This window comes from Heliconius melpomene, chromosome 2, assembly GCF_056956725.1.
Source record: "Heliconius melpomene rosina isolate 202511_hmr_F chromosome 2, ASM5695672v1, whole genome shotgun sequence".
Lineage (NCBI taxonomy): Eukaryota > Metazoa > Arthropoda > Insecta > Lepidoptera > Nymphalidae > Heliconius > Heliconius melpomene.
Genome location: NC_140390.1, coordinates 4,683,234 through 4,704,304, shown reverse-complemented (window position 1 = coordinate 4,704,304; position 21,071 = coordinate 4,683,234). Strand labels below are relative to the sequence as shown.

The 21,071-nt window shown below is 32.5% G+C and overlaps 1 protein-coding gene across 1 annotated transcript; it reads left to right on the top strand.

The window, feature by feature from the left end:
- Window positions 1-471: 471 nt before the first annotated feature.
- Window positions 472-20,840, top strand: LOC146540495 (nardilysin-like). The gene is made up of 24 exons (XM_085207103.1): window positions 472-768; window positions 1,100-1,286; window positions 2,743-2,883; window positions 3,206-3,374; window positions 3,841-4,049; window positions 6,379-6,549; window positions 7,415-7,536; window positions 7,972-8,092; window positions 8,636-8,713; window positions 8,948-9,088; window positions 9,264-9,393; window positions 9,981-10,239; window positions 11,090-11,224; window positions 11,643-11,691; window positions 12,207-12,308; window positions 12,948-13,075; window positions 13,557-13,686; window positions 14,190-14,294; window positions 15,068-15,211; window positions 15,787-15,923; window positions 16,128-16,272; window positions 16,870-16,932; window positions 19,212-19,313; window positions 20,060-20,840. The coding sequence occupies exons 1-24, from the start codon at window positions 596-598 to the stop codon at window positions 20,249-20,251; spliced, it is 3,333 nt and encodes a 1,110-aa protein (XP_085063229.1). The 5' UTR covers window positions 472-595; the 3' UTR covers window positions 20,252-20,840.
- Window positions 20,841-21,071: the final 231 nt, after the last annotated feature.

Sequence of the window (21,071 nt, the reverse complement as noted above, 5' to 3'; positions counted from 1 at the left end):
TGCTAGAAATCTCAAATTTTGCATAGGAGTTACTTATAGGACGTAGGTGCTCGCTAAGACGGGAATTTGCAATATTCGACTTCTAAGGAGTTGTTTTTGGGGTCGAAAGTTTATATGAAAATTCGTTACTACAAATGACAGGAGTCTCAAATTTTGCATAGACGTCACTAGGACGTAGCCATGGAGACAGAAATTAATAATAACATAGTTCACGCGGGTGAAACCGCGAGCGGGCCGCTAGTTATTTATAAATTAAAACTATAAATAAAATGTTTTATATGGTTCAACAACTGAATAACAGAGGGCGTTGATCCATTGTACCACTTTTAATGCCGAAGATTGTTCTCTATTATGTATATTAGAATGTACTCTGTGGTTGAGTCTGTCACAATCATAATGATACTTTCGGTACGTTTACACGCTTGCCAAGCTTCAAGTATAATTTACGGTAAAATAAAAATTTCCTCACCTTGTCTATACTCAGTTGTCAGTTAACTGTCATTTGACACAATAAATACCGCGAAAATTTTTGTCCGCCTTCATTCAAATTTCAAATAGCATCTAGTTATTGTATTATAAACAGATCTTGATCACAATGTCTAAAAGTAAAAGGAATAGGACTCACAGAGCTCATAAATTTAAACCTGAAGTCAAAGTAGTCAATGGGACGAAGCCAATTTTAACTACAAGCAATAAAATTGCGAAAAGTGAGAAAATTGAGGTTCTCTCCGAGCCTATTAAGTCTGCTTCTGATAAAAAGCTTTATAAGTGAGTATGGAGATTTTAAAATACTTACAAAATTTTTCAAAATCAAAAATCAAATCTAATTGTTTTAATATTACAAAATCTAATTGTTTTTATATTACGTATATGACAAATTATTCTATTATAATTTTTATTTTTATAAACGAAAGTATTAAAATAGGCACTAGATGTATGTAATATATTTAAAATAATATTTGGGTAGTTAAATTATTTAATGCTGTTTTGATTATGTAACTAAAACAGCAGTATAGTACCTTTAACTACACACATTTTTTTAAATACATTTGACCTTTATGTCTTGAATTGAACTGCAAGTTTGCATATTATCTTGTAGAACAATAAGGTTAGAGAATGGTCTAACTGCACTACTCGTATCAGAACCAAGTAAGTCATCTACTAGCAATGATAGTTCTAGTGATGAAGGAAGCAGTGATACAAAGAGTACAGACCATGGTGGTAAATCTGCTAGTAGTGATCAACTTGGTACCACAGGAGGAGACAATTCTGATGGAGAAAAGCTGGTAAGTTACATTATCATTTTGAGTCATTTTAAATCTTCTATTGAATAGACTCAAAGTCAGAGTTATCATTGCAATATGTAATAAATTCAAATTAATTTCATTTAATAAAAGTATATACCTAATTATGATATTGTATTTAAATATATTTGTTGATATATAAGTTAATTAGTATTTTAAGACTACAATATAGTATAAATTTATTTAATATTTTTTATTTACATAAATATACTAGTATACTAACTTAGATTTTTTAGATATTATAATATAAATCTGTTATCTTAGGTAACCTTTCATATATTGTCTAAAATCTATCACAATTTTGAGATTATTATTTAAAAATTACATATATTTTTGTCCCTAACAGGATATATAAATTATATTTTGCTACATTTATTTAAAACCCATTCATGGTCCCTTGAGTGGTTCAAAATGAAATGCTTAACATTTAACTAGTCCCCACTGGGCTATTTAACTAACATAGCAATTAATAATTGGGACCCTATACTATAACAACATTTTAGAAAACTGCATAGAATACACTACAATATTTATATATATTTTTGTATATTTTGTATACATGTTTCATGTTCTTTACATAAATTAATATTTAGAATTTTTCACAAAATACTTAGATAGTGAATTAATTAGATTTTTTGTTTTCACAATTTAAATTGTCAAAAGTAATTGATTTGAAATATCTCGTAAATATATCTATCTACCTATCGTAAATAATCGATTCGTAAACAAAAACACATTTTATTATATGTTTTTAAAATATATTGGTGAGGCCAGTTGTGGCGCAGGGGCATAAAGTGTGACTGTAAACCGACCTGGTGCGATCCCCAGTCGAGGAAATGAAATTTATATTTCCGTTACTTCGCTCTGGTGTCGAGGCAAAGGGTGGCGTTGAGTTCCGCCACTCAACACACAATGCCTCCAGATTTCCGCGGGAAGTGAGGGACGAAGTGTCTTAACACAAGGTTCCCTCTGCCTACCCGGCTGTGGGCGACTGACTTATTTTATATGTTTTAAAAATATATAGGTACAATTTTTACATACTAAAATCGATCTATATAGTTATTAGTAGTGATTACACGTGATTGGTAGGTAGATAGACAGACTGATACAAGTTAGAGAGGAGGTTACATCCCACCAAAATTGGGTTTTTTTAATTTATTCCGCACTCTAATATGTTTCTAATTTTCCATTTATACGAAGTCGGGAATATCATTACTATTGCAAGAGTAATAAAACAAATATATAAAAAAAATATGACTTAAGTGTTTTAAAGTTAAAGGACGTTTAACACGCAATGACGGGACAGTAGAGAACAGAGTGTGCACTAGGTTCCCTCCGGTCTCTGCCTACAATATTATACATATTAGATTAAGCCTGAAACAGAAATCGTTTCGATTAAAACAAAATTCATATTTAGTAAAATTATAATTTGTTTTAGGCAGCGTGTGCTCTTTCTGTTGGAGTCGGCAGTTACAGCAACCCAGCAGACATACAGGGATTGGCGCACTTTGTAGAACATATGGTGTTCATGGGCAGTGAGAAATACCCAAAGGAGAATCAGTTTGCTTCGTTTGTTGAGGTAAATAGAAAATATTCCCGATTTAACGTCGAACTCCGCCATAGAACACGTAATAACTCGAAAAAATTGGTGGAAACTGAGGAGTGGAGCGTCTTAACACTATACCATTGCCTAAACTGCTCTATGCGGGATACAGTGTGAAATTGGAAAAAAATATATTCATTTTTGCAATCTTTGTTAAATATTACAAAGTTTTTTTATTATCAGTTTCTATCATATATAATATACATTTAGTTATTAAATCTGTTTTATAATATAAATAAAATAACCATTTTTACCTAAGTACTCTTAGTAAAATTCTTTTAACACTCGTTTTAAATAGACAGAAGGAGGTTACGACAATGCTTCGACTGACAGCGAGGAAACAACCTTTTACTTCGAGGTACAGAACAAACATCTCCCAGAAGCTATGGATATGTTCAGTCAGTTCTTCATAAGTCCACTCATGAAGAAGGAGGCTATGCAACGCGAAAGAGAAGCTATACAATCTGGTAATAACCATTATTTATATAGAAGAAAGTAATATATTTTATTTTATACTTCTAAAAAAATAACAGACGTTATAGAAGTACTTACTTCCTGAAAGTTTAAAAATCTTTTTTAAAAAGACTCTTTTGTCTTGAAAATATTAGACAACTAAGTAATACTTAATTCACCACGTAAATAATACAATTAAATAATATTTCTACTAACTACGAGTACATACTCGTAGTTAGTAGAAATATTAACACTATGAAGAGCAACAGGACATCCTGTTGCTCTTCATAGTGTTAACAAATTCATACACGCAATAAAAAAAATGCATTTTCATTTCCTGGCTCTAGTAACAAGACAAAATGCAACATGCAATTCCGGAACCCAACAAGCAATGTCTCGAAAATTCAGTGGAAAGCAATGAATGGAGTGCTTTAACAAAAGGACCATAAAAAAAAATAATACATAATTTTTCTATTATAGAATTTTCATTGGCCTCTCCGTCGGATGCAAATCGTAAAAACCAGCTCATCTCATCCCTTTTCCCCGAGGGACACCCAGCTAGAACATTTGCTTGGGGTAATATACGCAGCTTGCGCGACGATGTACATGATGATGACCAATTGTACAAAGCTGCCCATGACTTTAGGAAACGTCATTATAGCGCCCATAGAATGACTGTGGCTGTACAGGTTGGTTGAGTGGGTTTGAAATGAATAGTAGCGTTAGGTTGATTAGGAATTTTTGTGTAGATATTGGTTCCTTGAAATACATTCGTAAAAAATGAAACACCTTCTTTTTGAAAGTTTAATATTAAGAATAAGTATAATGATATTTACAAAATTTCCAAAAATGTAATTGAAAATCGAATATAAAAATACAATTGATGTTACAATATTTACGCAAGTGTTTTAATTTTTTGCCGGTCTATTATAATCAGTATTTGTACTCAATAAACATTGTGTTATTAAAGAAGACCTGTAAAAAATTAAAACACTTGTAATAAAATTAATGTAAAAAAATCGATTTTATATTCAATTCTCGTCGTAAGAAAAACTATTTTAACTTTTTCATGATTTGAGTACATTTTTTAACATGTTATTGAGCTGCGCCTATGAAACTTTCAAATTTTATTCTATACTAATATTAATAATTCTTAAAAGATCTCCAGTATTTTTTTTCGGTATGGCCCTTGAAAGTTTTTGATAAAATTTTGCTTAATTAAAAACGATATTCGTTTCCCTGTTATATCCAAGATTTATAAGCCGAGAGTTTTGAAATATTACATTATACAAAAGGTCTAGTATAGACCTAAAGGTCTAGTCGGCGCCGACTCAACTCAAGTCGGGCTGTATTTGCCAATTTTCTTCAAGAATCCTATTTTCACAAATTCTCAATTATCTGCCGAATACTGCATAATCGGCGAATATACATGGGATGAAATGGATAGATACTGATCCGTTGATACGTCGTTCGCTTTACAACCTCCACATTCTCAACTCAATATCTTAGAATATTAAATGATTTCAGTGCTAAAATCTTTTAATTCTTGTCTTTATATTGATTTCTTTGTTTAATGTATTTTTCTATGTCCATACGCATTTCTTTTGTATGTTAATAAAAAGTAGTAATTATAAGTTTGTGACTTTCTTAGAAATTAAAATTAATAGATAAATTTAAAACCGCTGATTAGCTGATAATTATGAAAAAAATAAAGAAGTACGGACCACATGTCTATAGTGTTTAGTTAATATATATATAAAACTAGCGACCCTCTTGCGGCTTCGCCCGCTTTTACTACTGGATTATTCATATAATGTATGTTTGCAAAGCACTTAAGATAATGTGAAAATTCATTAAACCCTAATGCAACCCGCATTTTCGTAGTTTCAATAAGGATTTTCCAATTGTTTTACACAGCAAGGATTTTATAGTAGGTACCGTAATTTTACATCTGCTACTAATCTTTTCAAGTACTTATTAAAATATATTTAAATTACTATTTTTAGATAGTTAAATGACTATTTTTAAAAGGAAGAAATTATAAACAAAAACCTACCTACTAATAACTACTATAAAAAATATGAAACCAAATATATCGCGCTGAAATAATACATAAACAATTATCCAATACGTGTAAACGCATCTAAATCTTCGTTGCTATAAAGGCAGGCAGGTTATTTTTTTCGTGCTTGTGGTTAATGCTGAAGAAGGTATTCTGTCCCTGATGAAAAGCAAGCACTACGTGGCTACCTGTGAGGAAAATTAAATAGAATGCATCGGCCGAAAATCGGACCCGGGCCGCCCGCGTGGCAGGCGAGCATTCTACCACTGAACCACTGATGCGTGTAAGACAGGCGGGCGCGGCGGACGCGCTTGTATAAGCAAAACATCGCGGGACGCACAGCTAATGTGTGAACGGCGTGATATGTTAACAATTAAATGCGTTTTTCTCTAAAACTATTCGCAATTTCGAAATAGTGTAAAAAGCAATTTTATCTTCGTTTAACATAGAAAATTAATAAAGTATTTTAAAGGATAAAGATTAATACCATTATGGAAAAATTTCCCTCGCAATAAAAAATATATTGAAATTACTATTTTTAGACAGAAATATGATCACTACACGTTATTCTTAAAAGATACGAATATGCCGTCGCGGACTTTTTTGTAGATCTTATTAAGAGAAAGAATACTCCATTACATTTTTTTCGTTTAGTACTTACCATTAAAGCAGCGCATGCGCGAAAGTGTCTCAACGGGTAGGACTTTAGACACATTTATCGTATTTATGTTAATTTACATAAGAATGTACAAATAATAAACTATGTATAAACCTTCTATGAGAAATACTCGACCTAATGGTGAAAACCGTATCAAAATCCGTTGGGAGGTTTAGAAGAAGAAGAGTTAGAAACAACAGACAGACACGAAAAGCGACTTTGTTTTATAAGATATAGGATAGGATAAACAAAAAAAGTAATAAAAGTTTGTTCTTTCTAAGTTTTATATAATTTACAGGCCCGTATGGATCTCGCAGACCTAGAGAAATATGTATCGAGTACGTTCGGGCATATACCTAACAATAAGTTGCCAGCCGATGACTTCAGTAAATTCTCTTTCAAAAAAGAAATGGTGACACCGCAATTCAAAGAGATTTATTACATGAAACCAGTTGGTCATATTACTGAGGTAAATAAAATAATGTGTTTTACCGCTGTACAGTGTGCACTTTTTATTTAGGTATATTATGTGTAATAAGTACTACAAATTATTCTATATAAAGAATGACTGAATAAAAAGGGCGTAGGGCTTCGCCACCCAGTTCACAAGGCGAAAGATAGAGAACGGAATATCCTAACATTAGTTTGTTTTACGTAGCCATAAGCGAAATATAAGTAAATAAAAAAAACCTTGAAGTTTTCATGGCTTTGACTACCTGATTAAATGTCATGGTTGTCATTACATTCGTTCGAGATAATTTATATATTAAAGAATTTTTATTTTCTTGATCTCTAGTTTATTATAGATTCTGTCATTAGTGGAATGTAAATTTTATTATACCTCGAATGTACCACAATACTTCTAGTACATTACAAGTAGAGCACTAGATGTACATAGATTATAAATATATGTAGCAGATGTAGGATCTTAGCTCATACGGTGTAAGAAGAAACGCCCTATTTATTTACAGTGATCTAATCGAGTGCACTAGAATTTCTATGCTATTTTCGTGTAAAGTGCCAGAAACATAAAAAAATACTTACAGATACAATACGGTATAAAAATCTACAGTACCGTCAACAAATTTCGGCCGGCCGTGAATTTTTGCTCATTGTTCACTCGGGAAGAGGATCAAAACTAAGAAAAAATCGCCACGACTTGTTAACCGTACTGTAGATGATGATATTTTCTATTTGAGAATATAGATATAAGTTTGCACTGGAATAAAAAACATTTTTTTGGAAATTTTCAGCTTTATTATTTTATATATAAATATACATATGTTTATAATTTTTATAAAATATAAGTAATGGTTAATTTGTTTTTCTTCCAGCTACATTTAACATGGTGCATGAGATCATTGATTTCCGAATACAAATCGAAGCCGCACCAGTACGTGTCGTTTCTACTGGGGCACGAGGGACGCGGTAGCCTTCTCTCCTATTTAAGGAAAAAGTAAGTTAAAATCAGCTTCACGCTGTATCCCGCACACAGCAGGGTAGGCAGTGGGAGCCTAGTGTGAACACACTCCGCTCCCCACGTTCCGCTGAATTCTAGAGGTAAGTAAGTTAAATTATATGTATATTTTCAGATACACCATAATATATCCTTGTAACATTAATTGTTGGAATTTTGTACGGATTTTAATATATTTATTATATTTGCCCAATTTGTTTAATTTATCTTTCATCTTTTGCAAATATAGCATCTACTGGCTAAAGACTGTTTTAATATTATATACTTCCTTATATTATAGTGCTGCATATATAATTTGTTGTTATTTATTTCTTTCACAAGTGTAAACACTATCAGTTCCGAATCGAACCCGCATACATCGCATTTCAATAAATAATTAAAATATCTATAATTATATTTTTTTATTTATCTTAGAGGATGGGCGCTCGGTATCAACACAGGTAATTCAGAAAGTGGCATAGAATACACTTCTATGTACAGCCTGTTCTCAGTACAAGTTCTTCTTACTAAAAATGGACTTGATCACGTCGACCAGGTAGGTATTCAAGTAATAATTATGAAAAAAATAAAATCAGCTTCACGCCATATCCTGCACATAGCAGGGTAGGCAGAGAGAACTACGAAGTTGTCATGGCGTTTCAAGACACGAGTCTTAACACGCTGTTCCCCACTTTCCGCAAAATTCTGGAGGCATTGCGTGTTAAACTTTTGGAGTTTCGAACGTAGCGAAGAAATGAAAATATAACTTTAAATAAATATTTCATGACCTCGAGGAGCACCGCACCCACAACCAGTCGATTTTGGAGCACACTTTGTGCTAATGCGTAACGACTGGCCTCATATGCCTACAAAAATTATATAAAGATTTCTATATAATTTTTGTAGGCAGGGGAAATAATGATAAGACATTCCGTTCCACTTTTCGTCTTATCCTTGAGACATTATTATTAACGGTGTTCAAGCGAAAAATGTAAATAAAAATTATTATTTTAATATAGTGTATTAACAATTGTTATATGTAAATAATGATATTTTTTAATTAATATTAATATAATGTAATGTTTTTTTGTGTAAACAGGTGCTTGAGGCTATATTTTCGTATATACAAATGTTGAAAAAGATTGGACCATCAGAACGAATTTATGAAGAACTAAAGGTAAATTGAAAATTTAAATAATTATGAATTATCCATGTAATATTATAATAATGTTGTTTATTTTTATACTGACTAATTCAGAGTAGATGAAAAAGAGTAGTAAATCACTACTTTTTACATTCATTGGGAGAATTTTTTTATAGCTCCGTAGGGTCCATTCAGGAATTAATCTTCGATCGAATTCGATCCCACTCGTCGATCGTACTGTAACATATGCTATAAAATTATTTTTAGACAACAGAAGAAACAAGTTTCCGTTTCGAAACGGAAGCAGAGCCTGCGGACTATGTGGCGGCTATGGCGGATAACATGCACTTGTTCCCGCCAGAACATTATATTACGGGGCATAGATTATATTATAAATTCGATCCTAAGGTAAATATTTTTTTTTTAATATATTTATAATTGAAAGGTATAATACGTACCAAGCCGCACTGCATTGTTATCAATTATTGATTTGCATTTTATATATAAAAATCATTGTTATTAATCCTATATTATATGTGCAATAAAGATTTTATCTTATGTTATCTATTTTTTTATATTACAGGGTATAACGTCACTTCTAGACGGTATGACGGCGGACATGGCCAACGTGATCATAATGTCCGACAAGTACTCGAAACCGATACAATACAATGCTAAAGAGAAATGGTTCGGCACTGAATACAAAAAAATAGGTGTTTATTACATATTTCTCTTCTCTTTACCTATCATGATGTGGAATAGTATCTGATTACAGCAGCTCTTGTTGTCTTTCAAATATCAATGTTTTCTCAAATTCAATTCAAATTATTTTTATTCATATAGATAGACCGTTACAGGCAATTACGAATAGTCGCGATTTTAATATGTCAGTTTACAAAGCAGATGTCACAATAGAGAAGAACGGCAAGAAACTCCATGTTTGCTCTTTTTAATTAATTTAATTAATTTAATATTTAAATATTTTACAATGTTATGTTTCGTTTACATTGTGCATACACAAAAGTCTAGGTAAAACTTATATGAGGATAATGTAAACCTGACGTAGCCTAATTAGGATTAAAATATAGCAGTCCCAACCCAGGTCCCAGCACCCGATTTACAATCAGGTACTACATACTCGTAGTGCTCACATAATAACAGAGAAGCTATTGAATTCAATTGTACAATAAATGTCTACCAAGTAAAATACCTAGAGAAATAAATTTCTCGAGTGTGAATCGAACGCACAACCTGTCGCGTTTACTATTAATCTAATATGTATATATTTTTATTCTTACAGAAAAACCAAAATCATGGTTAAATAAATGGTTGCACGTGAAACCCTACAAAGAATTTCATTTGCCTGATAAAAATATATATATTACACATAATTTCGACCTCGTACCGCCCGCGCCCGCGTACCTAGAGGAAGCGGAGAGACTCGGCATTGATTTATATAATAGTACCGATAGAGATATTTACAAGAAAGTGTCTAAAAGCGAGAAGAAGACTAAAGTGTTGTCCAAAGGTGATTTGATAGCGACGGTTAAAAATTTTAGGTATGTATAGTATAAAACAAATAGTAATATATGTGTATTTTCTTAACTACAAACTTTATTTCCCGTATAGTAGGTAGAATGCCCTCATTCATCACCTAGTGTTAAGACACTGTTCTCCATTTTCCGCTCAGTTTTCGAGACATTGCGTGTTGAGTGGCAGAAGTTAACATTCATTGTCAATCATACGTCTTTGTAAACAATTTGATATTACATAGTACGGTAAGACGAGTCGTCGGCCGCCCTAAATTCAGCTTTCTGAACTTTTGCGTTTTGTTTATTTGATAAGAAAATGATCAAAAATAAGAAAAAAACAAGAGCGAATCGGGCTCGCCCACCGGGGCTTCCGTAAAAACTGGAGGTTTTGAGCTTTTTCTGAAACTTGGGTTTAGCTTTAATACCAAATTAGATTGAACTATTTTGTCCCCTTTTTAAGTCTGTTATTTTTTATAATTTAACTGCCTATTTAACCCTTTTTAAGGCTATTATTTCTAGATCAACCGATAGAACCCTATGAATTTGATTGCCTTGATAGTGACGAAATATAGTTTTTTGGTATATAAAAACTTTTTTTTGCGTAAATATATAGAAATACGTTTTTATGAGGAAATCATGGAGCCGTAGATCTAAGTATATGGTTTGAATTTTAACTCGATATCTCTAAGCGTTCCTGAGATAAACGACCTTGACAGACAGACGAACGGACAACAAAATGATCTTAAAAGGGTTCCTTTTTTCCTTAAAAAGGTACGGAACTGCGCAGTCATCTGCGGCTTACTTCAGGGCGGCGTCGATCGTACTGCAATGGAAAAGATTATTTAAAACATTTTTTAAATTAATTATTCCTTTGCAGACTGGATCAACCAAATTTACTACGTAAGAATAGCAACATGGAGGTGTGGTACAAACCAGACTTCAAGTATCGGCTCCCCATGGCTTTATTGTATTTCTACTTCCTTACTCCGCTCACCATGCTATCGCCACGAGAGTAAGTTTTTTTTTAAATTAACATACTTATATATTAATTTATCAAATTTAAATATGTGAATAATTTTAATTTGAAATAATAGTAAAAAAATAATGTAAATAAATAAATCAACTTCACGCTGTATCCCGCACACAGCAGGGTAGGCACAGGGAACCTTTTGTTTAGACCCTTCGTTCTCCACTTTCTGCCGAATTCTGGAGGCATTGGGTGTTGAGTGGCGAAACTCAACGCCGCGCTTTGCGTTGCCTCTAGAGCGAAGAAATGAAAATATATTAAAATTTAAATAAATATTTCATCTCCTTGAGCGGGGATTGAACCCACAGCCAGTCGGTTTTACAGTCACATTTTGTGCCCCTACGCCACGTGACCTCTAATTAATTTGAAATTAATATAATTTTGATTATTTGACTTGTTTCAGCGCTTGTCTCCTTGACATATGGTCTGATGTATTACAACAAGGACTCAAGGTATACATATATATATTTTCTTAAACATATTATTCTTTACTTCAAAGGAAGCTGTATTTATAATTTTACTATATGATATGTATAATCAATATTAATTTATAATAATTAGACACTAAACTAACTTAAATTATGAAGGTTTGTATTACTTTCCTTTAGAATTTTTTTTCGTATGTCATTTGTTATCGCAGCGGCACAGCGTGTGATTGTTGGCGTGACGGTTATGGGTGTGGTTTCACTGGAGGTGAATCTGTTATTTTCATTTTCTCTAGTAACAAGACAAAACGCGGCGTTTAGATCTGTTACTCAACACTGCCCGATAGATTACCCCTCCCTACATTCTTTATGCGGGATATAGCGTGAAACTGAACGATATTTTTATCAGTCTCTTTATTAGCTTAAAACTATTAATCTCGCTTTGCGTCACACTACATGTTGCAATTTTACGGGAAACTACTAGTATATTGTGAAAAACTGTATATAGAAATAATTTTGTTTTATTTTTTCATTTGTAACAGGAAGAAGTGTACCCAGCGACTATGGCGGGCTTATCGAATTCATTATATGTTTCTAACAAAGGTTTGACGTTGAAAGTGAGCGGTTACAATCAGAATTTACATGTAAATATAACCTTTTTTAACATTTTATATATAAGTATGGATTTAAATAAAACAATTATAGTTTTTAATAAAATGCCAACCATATCCCATAAACAAAAACTAACCAAACTCATAAAATTACCCTTGAATTGTACCCTTTCCGTAATGTTTTCATTATTGCCATTGTTAGTAATGGACCAAATTAAAATAAGACCACATGGGGCCCCCAGCTTTCATATACCTAAAAAGAATCGTCAAAATCGGTTCACCCAGTTAAAAGTTCTGAGATAACAAACAAAAAAAATATAGTCGAATTGATAACCTCCTTTACTTATAGTAGTCGGTTAAAAAAACTGATAACGTTATTATTATTATAATCAAAAAACTTGACGCCAGTCGTGGCGCTGGGGCGCGAAGAATGATTGTAAACGCGACTGATTGTGGGTTCGATCCCCACTCGAGGAAATGAAATATTTAATTAAATTTATATTTACATTTCTTCACTCTGGTGCTGAGGCAAAGCGTGGCGATGGTTTCCGATCCGATTCGATTCGGGTCGATTCTCCCATCATTATGTCATCAGATCCCCACGAATGTCCCCACACTAGGATGTGGTAGTGGGTTCGATCCTTACATCATCCTACACCCTCGTGCCCCCAGCTGTTGATAGACCTGGTATCGCGCGAGATGCACGCGGGACACCTCACGCCGCAGCACTTCGAGGCGGTGCGCGAGGATCGCGCGCGCTCCTACTACAATTTCCTCATCGACCCGTCGAAGCTGGATAGGTACGTTTGAGTGTGATAGCTATTATTTTTTGGGATTCCGTACCTTATTATGAAATATGAAACGTATGTTAATAAAACACTGAGTAAGTATGGTATTATTATTTGTAATCCTTTTTTTATATATACTTCTACCTATCTGTCTGTTAATTCCATTATTTGTCAAGATCAACTCGACTTATTTTCTTCAAGTCAAAGCAATCAAAAGATACGACAGGTTATGCTATTTTGTGTGAAGTTGTCCCCGAAATAAAACACTATTATAAGTTATTTTTAAATTGACCTATTGTGTTGCCCAATTGTAAAATTTCGTAAGACAAGCTTCAAAAAATTCAAAAACTGAGATTTCTCAAGTTTTATATAAATTATATTTCCTGTTAACCTACGATCGTAAACTTGGCCACTTTTTTTGTAGAAAACCAAACAAATACTTAATCGAATACAATTTAAATTATGATAACACTGAATTAAATACTTATTACAGAGATGTCCGGAAGGATGTTATTCTGGAGCCCTATATATCTGCGAGGGACACAGCCGCCGTCATACAAAATATTACGTTTTCCGAATTTAAAGAATTCACTCACAAGTTGTTAGGGAAAATGTATTTGCAAGTAAGAATAGCTTTATGTATAGATAATACAATTTGAATTAAAAAGTAGTATTTCCATTTTTTTTCTCTGGCAGCAAGACTAAGGCCCGGCGTTGATTTTCACTACTATGTGCGGGATACAGCATGGAACTGATTTTATTTTAGCTTCACGCCGTATTCTGCGTATAACAGGGTAGGCAGAGAGAACATAGTGTTAAGACATTGTTGAACACTGTGCACACGCCACTCACCACTCAATTTTCGGGATATTTTTGCGTCTCGTCTTGCTTTGTCTTGTGACCAGAACAAGGAAATTAACTTAGTTTACTCCCTCTACGGTAACCTCAACATTCCTATTCACTAAGATGTAAAAAGTTATTTCTTTATTTAATCGTTATAAAAAAATTAAGAAATAATGAAATATTTCTCCATGTTTAATTATTATAAATAAGCAAAATGGTGTTATTTGTATCGATAAATATTAATTACTTAATTTATTATTTAAAAGTAAAAAATACTTTTAAGGTACTCGTACAAGGCAACCTCGCCTGGAATGAAGCGATCACGATATCTGAGAATGTGCATAAAACTATAAAATGGCAGCCACTGTCTGAGAAGGAAATGCCTGAGGTAAATAATAATTTATCTTATATTTTTGCTGTAAAACAAATAAAAACTGCTTAAGTTTATCCCCCATAGCCGGGTAGATTAACGGAACCTAGTGATGAGACACTCTGTTGCGTATAATTAAAATACAATATTTCCCCCGAATGGGGATCGAACCCGCAATCGTTGCGTCTATCAATCCGGCGGCAACTCAAGTTCCGGTCTTATGTGAAGAGAAATACAACTTTATAACATTGACAAAGTTAAATTTGTGGGCCTGAACACTCATTTTGTGTGTAATGAACTACAAATTTTAGATTGTACTGGTTTTTTCCTATGATATATCAAAAAAATACAAGTTTTTGGTTATTTATTTGTGCTGTAAATTTTCCCTTCTTGTAAAAAATCCATTATGAAATTAGATCCATGGAAATTATGTAGCCTGCAGGTTTTAAATTACGCGGACAATTTCCCACAGAATCCGACATAAGATTTTAATAACTTTAACAGCTTAATTTGAACCACAGAACGTGTTTCAAGGGAATTTAGACATGGAAATTGGATATTAAGTTCAGCTTTACAACTTTACAGCTTTATGCATAGACTTGGAAATTTCATATTAATTTCAGCTTAATAACTCCATAATATCTTGATGTTTAATAATGGATTTGGTAAAACGGTCTGTCCATATAAATAGACAGACATCAAATTAATCCTAAATGAGTTAAGTTTTTTTTTCTATACTAGGTTCAATGTTATTATACTTTTTTTCTAAAATGATTATTTTATCTAAACAGATAAAGGTACATAAGTTGCCATCAGGAGAGAAACGTGTTCGAGTTGAAAGTTTTAACCCCTCATCTACTAATAGTATAGTGACAAATTATTACCAGGGTGAGGTGGCAAATCCTAAAGATACGGCGACTTTGGAGATTATTATGGTATGTATTATATTTTTTTAAAATATAATTTACTTTTATTTTATTATTGATAAGTTGCATTTTATCTATATTAATATTATAAAGGTAAACTACCCACTAGTTGAAATTGAATGAATCTATTTGTGTTGGATTATCCATTTATTGGTTAAGGCTGTAAGCCATATAACATTATTACGCTAATCGTTTCATTGGCTGATTTTTTCACTCTTGATTTGACTGAAAGAATATTAAAAGCTAGTCAACACAGTACATACATTTTCCAATATTATATTTGCTTATTTAAAAAAAACCATGTACTATTATTAAATACGAAAATCTATTTAGATTTTCCATCCACATATGTGATCATACATCCACACATGTACTCACATATCGACACATCTGTACATGAGAACATATATACACAAATAACATCACAGAGTAGCCAATTTGTGATCTAATCGTATTTTTTTTTGTTTTTTTTTTTTTGAGGAAAAAGTTTTAAAGTATTTCCAAGGTGTTACTTATATAATAAAAATGAAAATGATAGAATTTCTTCACTAATTACTGAATTCTTCTTCTATTTATGAATATAGATGCTGATGGAGGAGCCAGTGTTTAACACGCTCCGTACTAAAGAGCAGCTCGGCTACAACGTGTTCAATACGATCAGATACAATTTTGGTGTTCTAGGCTTTTCTGTTACTGTTATCACGGAAGTGGATAAGTTTAGGTACGTCCTTGACAATACTTTTTGTTTTTTTAGTAGCGGTCCTGTTTACCGTATTAGATAAGTTGACTCAGTCGTGGTCAAGATTTTTCTTATTCTTTATTTTTTTTCTCTCAAATGAATGTTAAAGTGAAAACTTAACTCCAGAGCCACATCTCGTCAACTGTATATATAATTAAAATAACATTATATACAATTTCCATACAGCGTATCGTACGTAGATCAACGTATAGAGGCGTTCCTAAAGAAGTTCGCTCGGGACACGCATCGGGGCGGAGAGAAAGCGCTCGCTCCAGTGCGGCGCGCGCTCGAGCAACTGAAATATACTTCTGATAACGAACTAAATGATGAGGTCATTGTTTTGCTTTGTCTCTTATCTTGTATTGACAATGTGAATTTTGTTGTTATATTATATAGTTTTAGGGGCACCCTGTAGTCCGCACACTGCAGGGTAGGCAGAGAAAAATCTAGTGTTGAGAGACTCCGTTCCCCATCCCATTTTCCGCCGAATTCTGAAGGCGTTGCATGTTGAGTACTCAACACCGCGCTTTGCCTCGACACCAGAGTAAAAAAATGAAAATATTAAATCGAACCTATTTTGTGCCCTTGCGCTACGACTTGCTTCTAGACCAATTTACGATTGAAATAATTATTTTGCTTAGTTTCTTTTTCATTTATGAATATGTCTGGTCATTGTGAATTTAGTATTTATTCTATTATGTTATTTATAGCTTTTAACAATGTATATAAAATGTTTAAAATATTTTCTTCCCACTAAGTATTACTAATTCAATAGAGAATATATTGATTTTCACTTTTTTCTTTTGTTAAACAAAATAAGACATAAAACTTTTTTACAGCACACAAAAGTACTAATAGGATAAATTATAAATTTACTTATGACATTTAATTTATTTGCATAAAATATAAATTCTGATCAAATTTATAGTTTGAAAGATATTGGAGTGAGATCGAAAGTCAAGAGTACCAGTTCCAAAGGCTCTATACTGAGGTAATTATATACTGAGGTGATTATATCATTTTCATCATTTTGATCAACTTACTTTCATCTATCTATGATCTGAATAATGTTTCTCAATATGACTATGACAACGTCAAACGGAATTTATGCCTTGATAAATTTGACAGTCGCAGCCTATCTAACGTGCGCGTAAACCTTAGTGAAATCATTAATGTAATAAAAAAGCTCGATCACAACAAAGGTGCTGGAGCAGATAATATATCTCCTATCTATTTAATAAACTGCGCTGACTCGTTGGCTTATCCTTTAGAAAAAATATATAACAACTCGCTTAAAACAGGTATCTTCCCTACGAAATGGAAGATCGCAAAAGTTGTTCCAGTATTTAAAAATGGTATTAAATCAAGTGTCAAAAACTACAGGCCTATATCCATACTTTCTTTATTTGGTAAAATTCTTAAATCTCTAGTCTACTAGAGGATATCTAATTATTTTAAGCATTTTTTTAACATTCACCAACATGGCTCACCAAAGGTGTACCACGTGTACAAAAATCTTGTTAATTCCTGTGAAATATTGATTGAAGAAGTCGACAAAAAGAATAGAGTAGACGTTATTTATACCGACTTTAGTAAAGCTTTTGATTTGGTGCCTATTCCCTTGCTTACTACATAAACTATCTAAGTACGGAGTAGTTAATGCATTGCTCGAGTGGTTAAAATCATATCTCACGGAAAGGCAGTTTTATGTGGTTGCGAACGGATATGAATCTATTAAATGCCGCATCACTTCAGGAGTACCACAGGGTTCTCACTTAGGACCACTCTTGTTCAATATATTTAATAATGACCTGCCAAATTGCTTCTTATTTTCTACACCACTGATGTTCGCAGATGACCTTAAAATTCTCAAACTTATCCGAAATCCAAACTATATTTGTTTGCTACAAAAGGACCTTACTAATTTGAGTAATTGGTATAAGATAAATGCTATGGTGTTGAATGTTAAAAAATGTTTTTATGTTACGTTTACGAGAAAGAAACTTAATATACCGGCAATATATTATCTGGACAGGGGAACCCCTGTCAGTACAGTGGATACTATAGGGACTTAGGTGTTATATTCGACAAAGCGCTGACATTTGTACCGCACCTAGAAAATATCGCTGCTAGAGGGAGCAAAATGCTGGGATTTGTAATACGAAACTCAAAATTGTTTAAGAAAAGTCGTAAGATGTTAATCTTATACAAAAGCTTAGTGAGTAGCGTATTGGAGTACGCCAGTGTTGTTTGGAGACCCCATTATGCTTCCCACTGTCTCAGAATTGAAAGACTGCAAAAGCGCTTTTTATACCACCTCACCTTTTCATGTGGAGAATTGAGTTCACTTAAAACCTATGCGGATAGGCTTGCGTACTTTAAGTTAAATAGCTTGGAAAATAGAAGAAAAATTATTGATTCGCTTTTTTTATATAAAACTATCAACAGCTTGTACGACAACCCGTGTCTAGTACAAAATTTCTATTTTAAAGTTCCTAGGAATTCCCGCAAAAAAACTAATCTTCTCAAAGTTCCTTGTCGGAGGTCTGTTTTGGGCAATAATTCCCCTATGTCTCGATTTTGCACAATTGTTAACGAAAGGACCGCTTTGGATCCTTTCGGTGACTCCTTCTTTAAATATCGCCGAAACGTAACACATTGTAGTATTTAATATTGTATTTACTGATGTTTAAGTAACTTAACTTTAATTTTTTGTGTATATTATTGTGTAAAATAATTAGGTACATGGCTATATAGTACACTACATCAATGCATGTGGTATTCACCTTAAAAGGTAATGCATTTAGCTGTAATAATTTAAATGTAAGAAACTTACTGTATGATTAATTTAATGTTATTACCACTGGTGGATCTTAATAAATAAATAAATAAATAAAACTTACGTCTGGTATATTGTTTAAACTAAGTCTAATGTTGCCACGTCTTTTTTTATTAACTAATAGTATTAGATATAGCATTTCATTTTTAACCACCGACGCATACAAAGGGGTGTTAAAAGTTTGACGTTTCTGTGTTTATTTGTAAGTCCGTCTATAACTCCCAAACGTTTGATGCGATTTTGAACTAGTTTATTTTGTTTACCAACCATGATTCAACAAACTATATACACATTCGTTTGTAGTTTAGTGTCGGGGTTTCCTTATTTTTTTAATTTATAGAGCCACGGTACAATGCCTATATTTTGAATTTATTAAAAATATTTAATTATTTTTGTCGAAGGTTTTATTTATTGTGCTTATATTATTATAGGCTGAGGCGGTACATCGGGTGAAAATGGAAGACATCAATAATTGGATCGAAAAACACTTCTCTTCCGGTAACATGAGGTTGCTTAAGAAACTTTCTATTCAGGTAATAATTAAACTCCTTTTTTTCATTATTAATTAATTGTGCTAATAATAAATGTGTGATGATGAATGAGATGAGACTTAGTATTCTACTCATCTATTATATAATAAATTTGGTAAATACTCCTAAAAACAATAACTTAAATTGATTGCAAAACTGCACGCTTAGCTAATTAATTTGGTACACTTACATTGTATGTTTCGAAATGTTTTAAATTATTATTTATATAATTAATAAATATTTTTATTATGCAATACAATATACAAGTATAGTACAAGTATATAAATTTCTAATTAATTTCAATCTCAAATCTCTAATTTCATTCTCAAATCTCCATGTTCTGCCAAATTGCAGGCAAATAGTGTAAGTACGAACTAAATATTCAGGTTCGATTAGGAATCGCTTACAAACCTTGATGGTTTCTGGAAACATGATTTTTTTTCTATTATTTTTTAATTCGAGTAGACGCCCAGCCCTGACGCAGGGGCAAAAAGTGTGACTGTAAATCCGACTGATTGTGGGTTCGATCCCAACTCGAAGAAATAAAATATTTATTAACTTGTATATCTTCATTTCTTCGCTCTGGTGTCGAGGCAAAAGCGCGGCATTGAGTTCCGCCACTCAACACGCAATGTCTCCAGAATCCGGCGGGAAGGGTGGAACGGAGTGTCTTAACACTAGATTATCTCTGCCTACCCTGCTGGATACAGCGTGAAGCTGATTTTTTATTTATTTGATTTTTAATTCAGATTGTCGGAAACAAGCCCAAAAATGGAAATGAAACAGCAGAAGAAACAAAACCAAGGAGTTTGAAACTCCATTACTTAAACGCAACCAATTCCGGGGATCCAAAAGAAGATAAAAGGAACTTTATCATGGATATCGACAAATTCAAAAAGAGTTTACCTATTATTAATGTTCCTAAAGCTAAATTGCCTTAACAATACTGTTAATCATGTGCGAATAAAGGGAAGGGAGGGGGAAGGCCGGGTGGTCAGTATCCACCTCAAAATAGTCTGGTGCCCACCCCAGAAATTTAAAAAAAAGTCATCGACACGAACATATCTGTTCAAAGCTAAAGTCATGGCTCCACTCCCAGAAAAAAAACTCTAGATACGCTAATGGTGCTAATTGAATATACACGCATTTAAATATAAGAATATTAGCTTAAAAATATTGAAATATTAGCTTAAAAAAGTAAAAATATATGTACTTACTTCGTATATATACTATTTTTACTAGTGAAGTAACGAATATCTTGCAAATGTGAATATAAAAAAATAAATAGTTTGAATATAAATGTAATTGACAATTGTAATCGAATTATTAGCTTTTCATTTACTTTATTATTTGTTTAAATATTTATGTCCACTTTGGATAATAAGTTTTAAGATTAGGACTTTTACTAAATAACAATTAATTTAATTAGAGTTTAAAAACTCTGTAACGTAAACTAGATTAAAATAAAAAAAATAAACAATATTTGCTTTTGCGAATTTTCATTTTACATGCGTTACATCACTATTTTGTACATCGGTTATTGAAAGTTATTTAAAATATTTCAAATTTATTTTGTTATTGATTGTTATTGTTTTATAGTACATATAATGACAAATTTCATTTAATTGACACTAACAAAATAGTTAGTAAAACTTTATTTTTGACTCAAAGTAAATATTATTTTGGTCATAGGTTTAAGAGACAGATAGCTTCTGTGCTATCCTATTATTTTGACTTATCAGCCAAGAACTTGGCTACTAC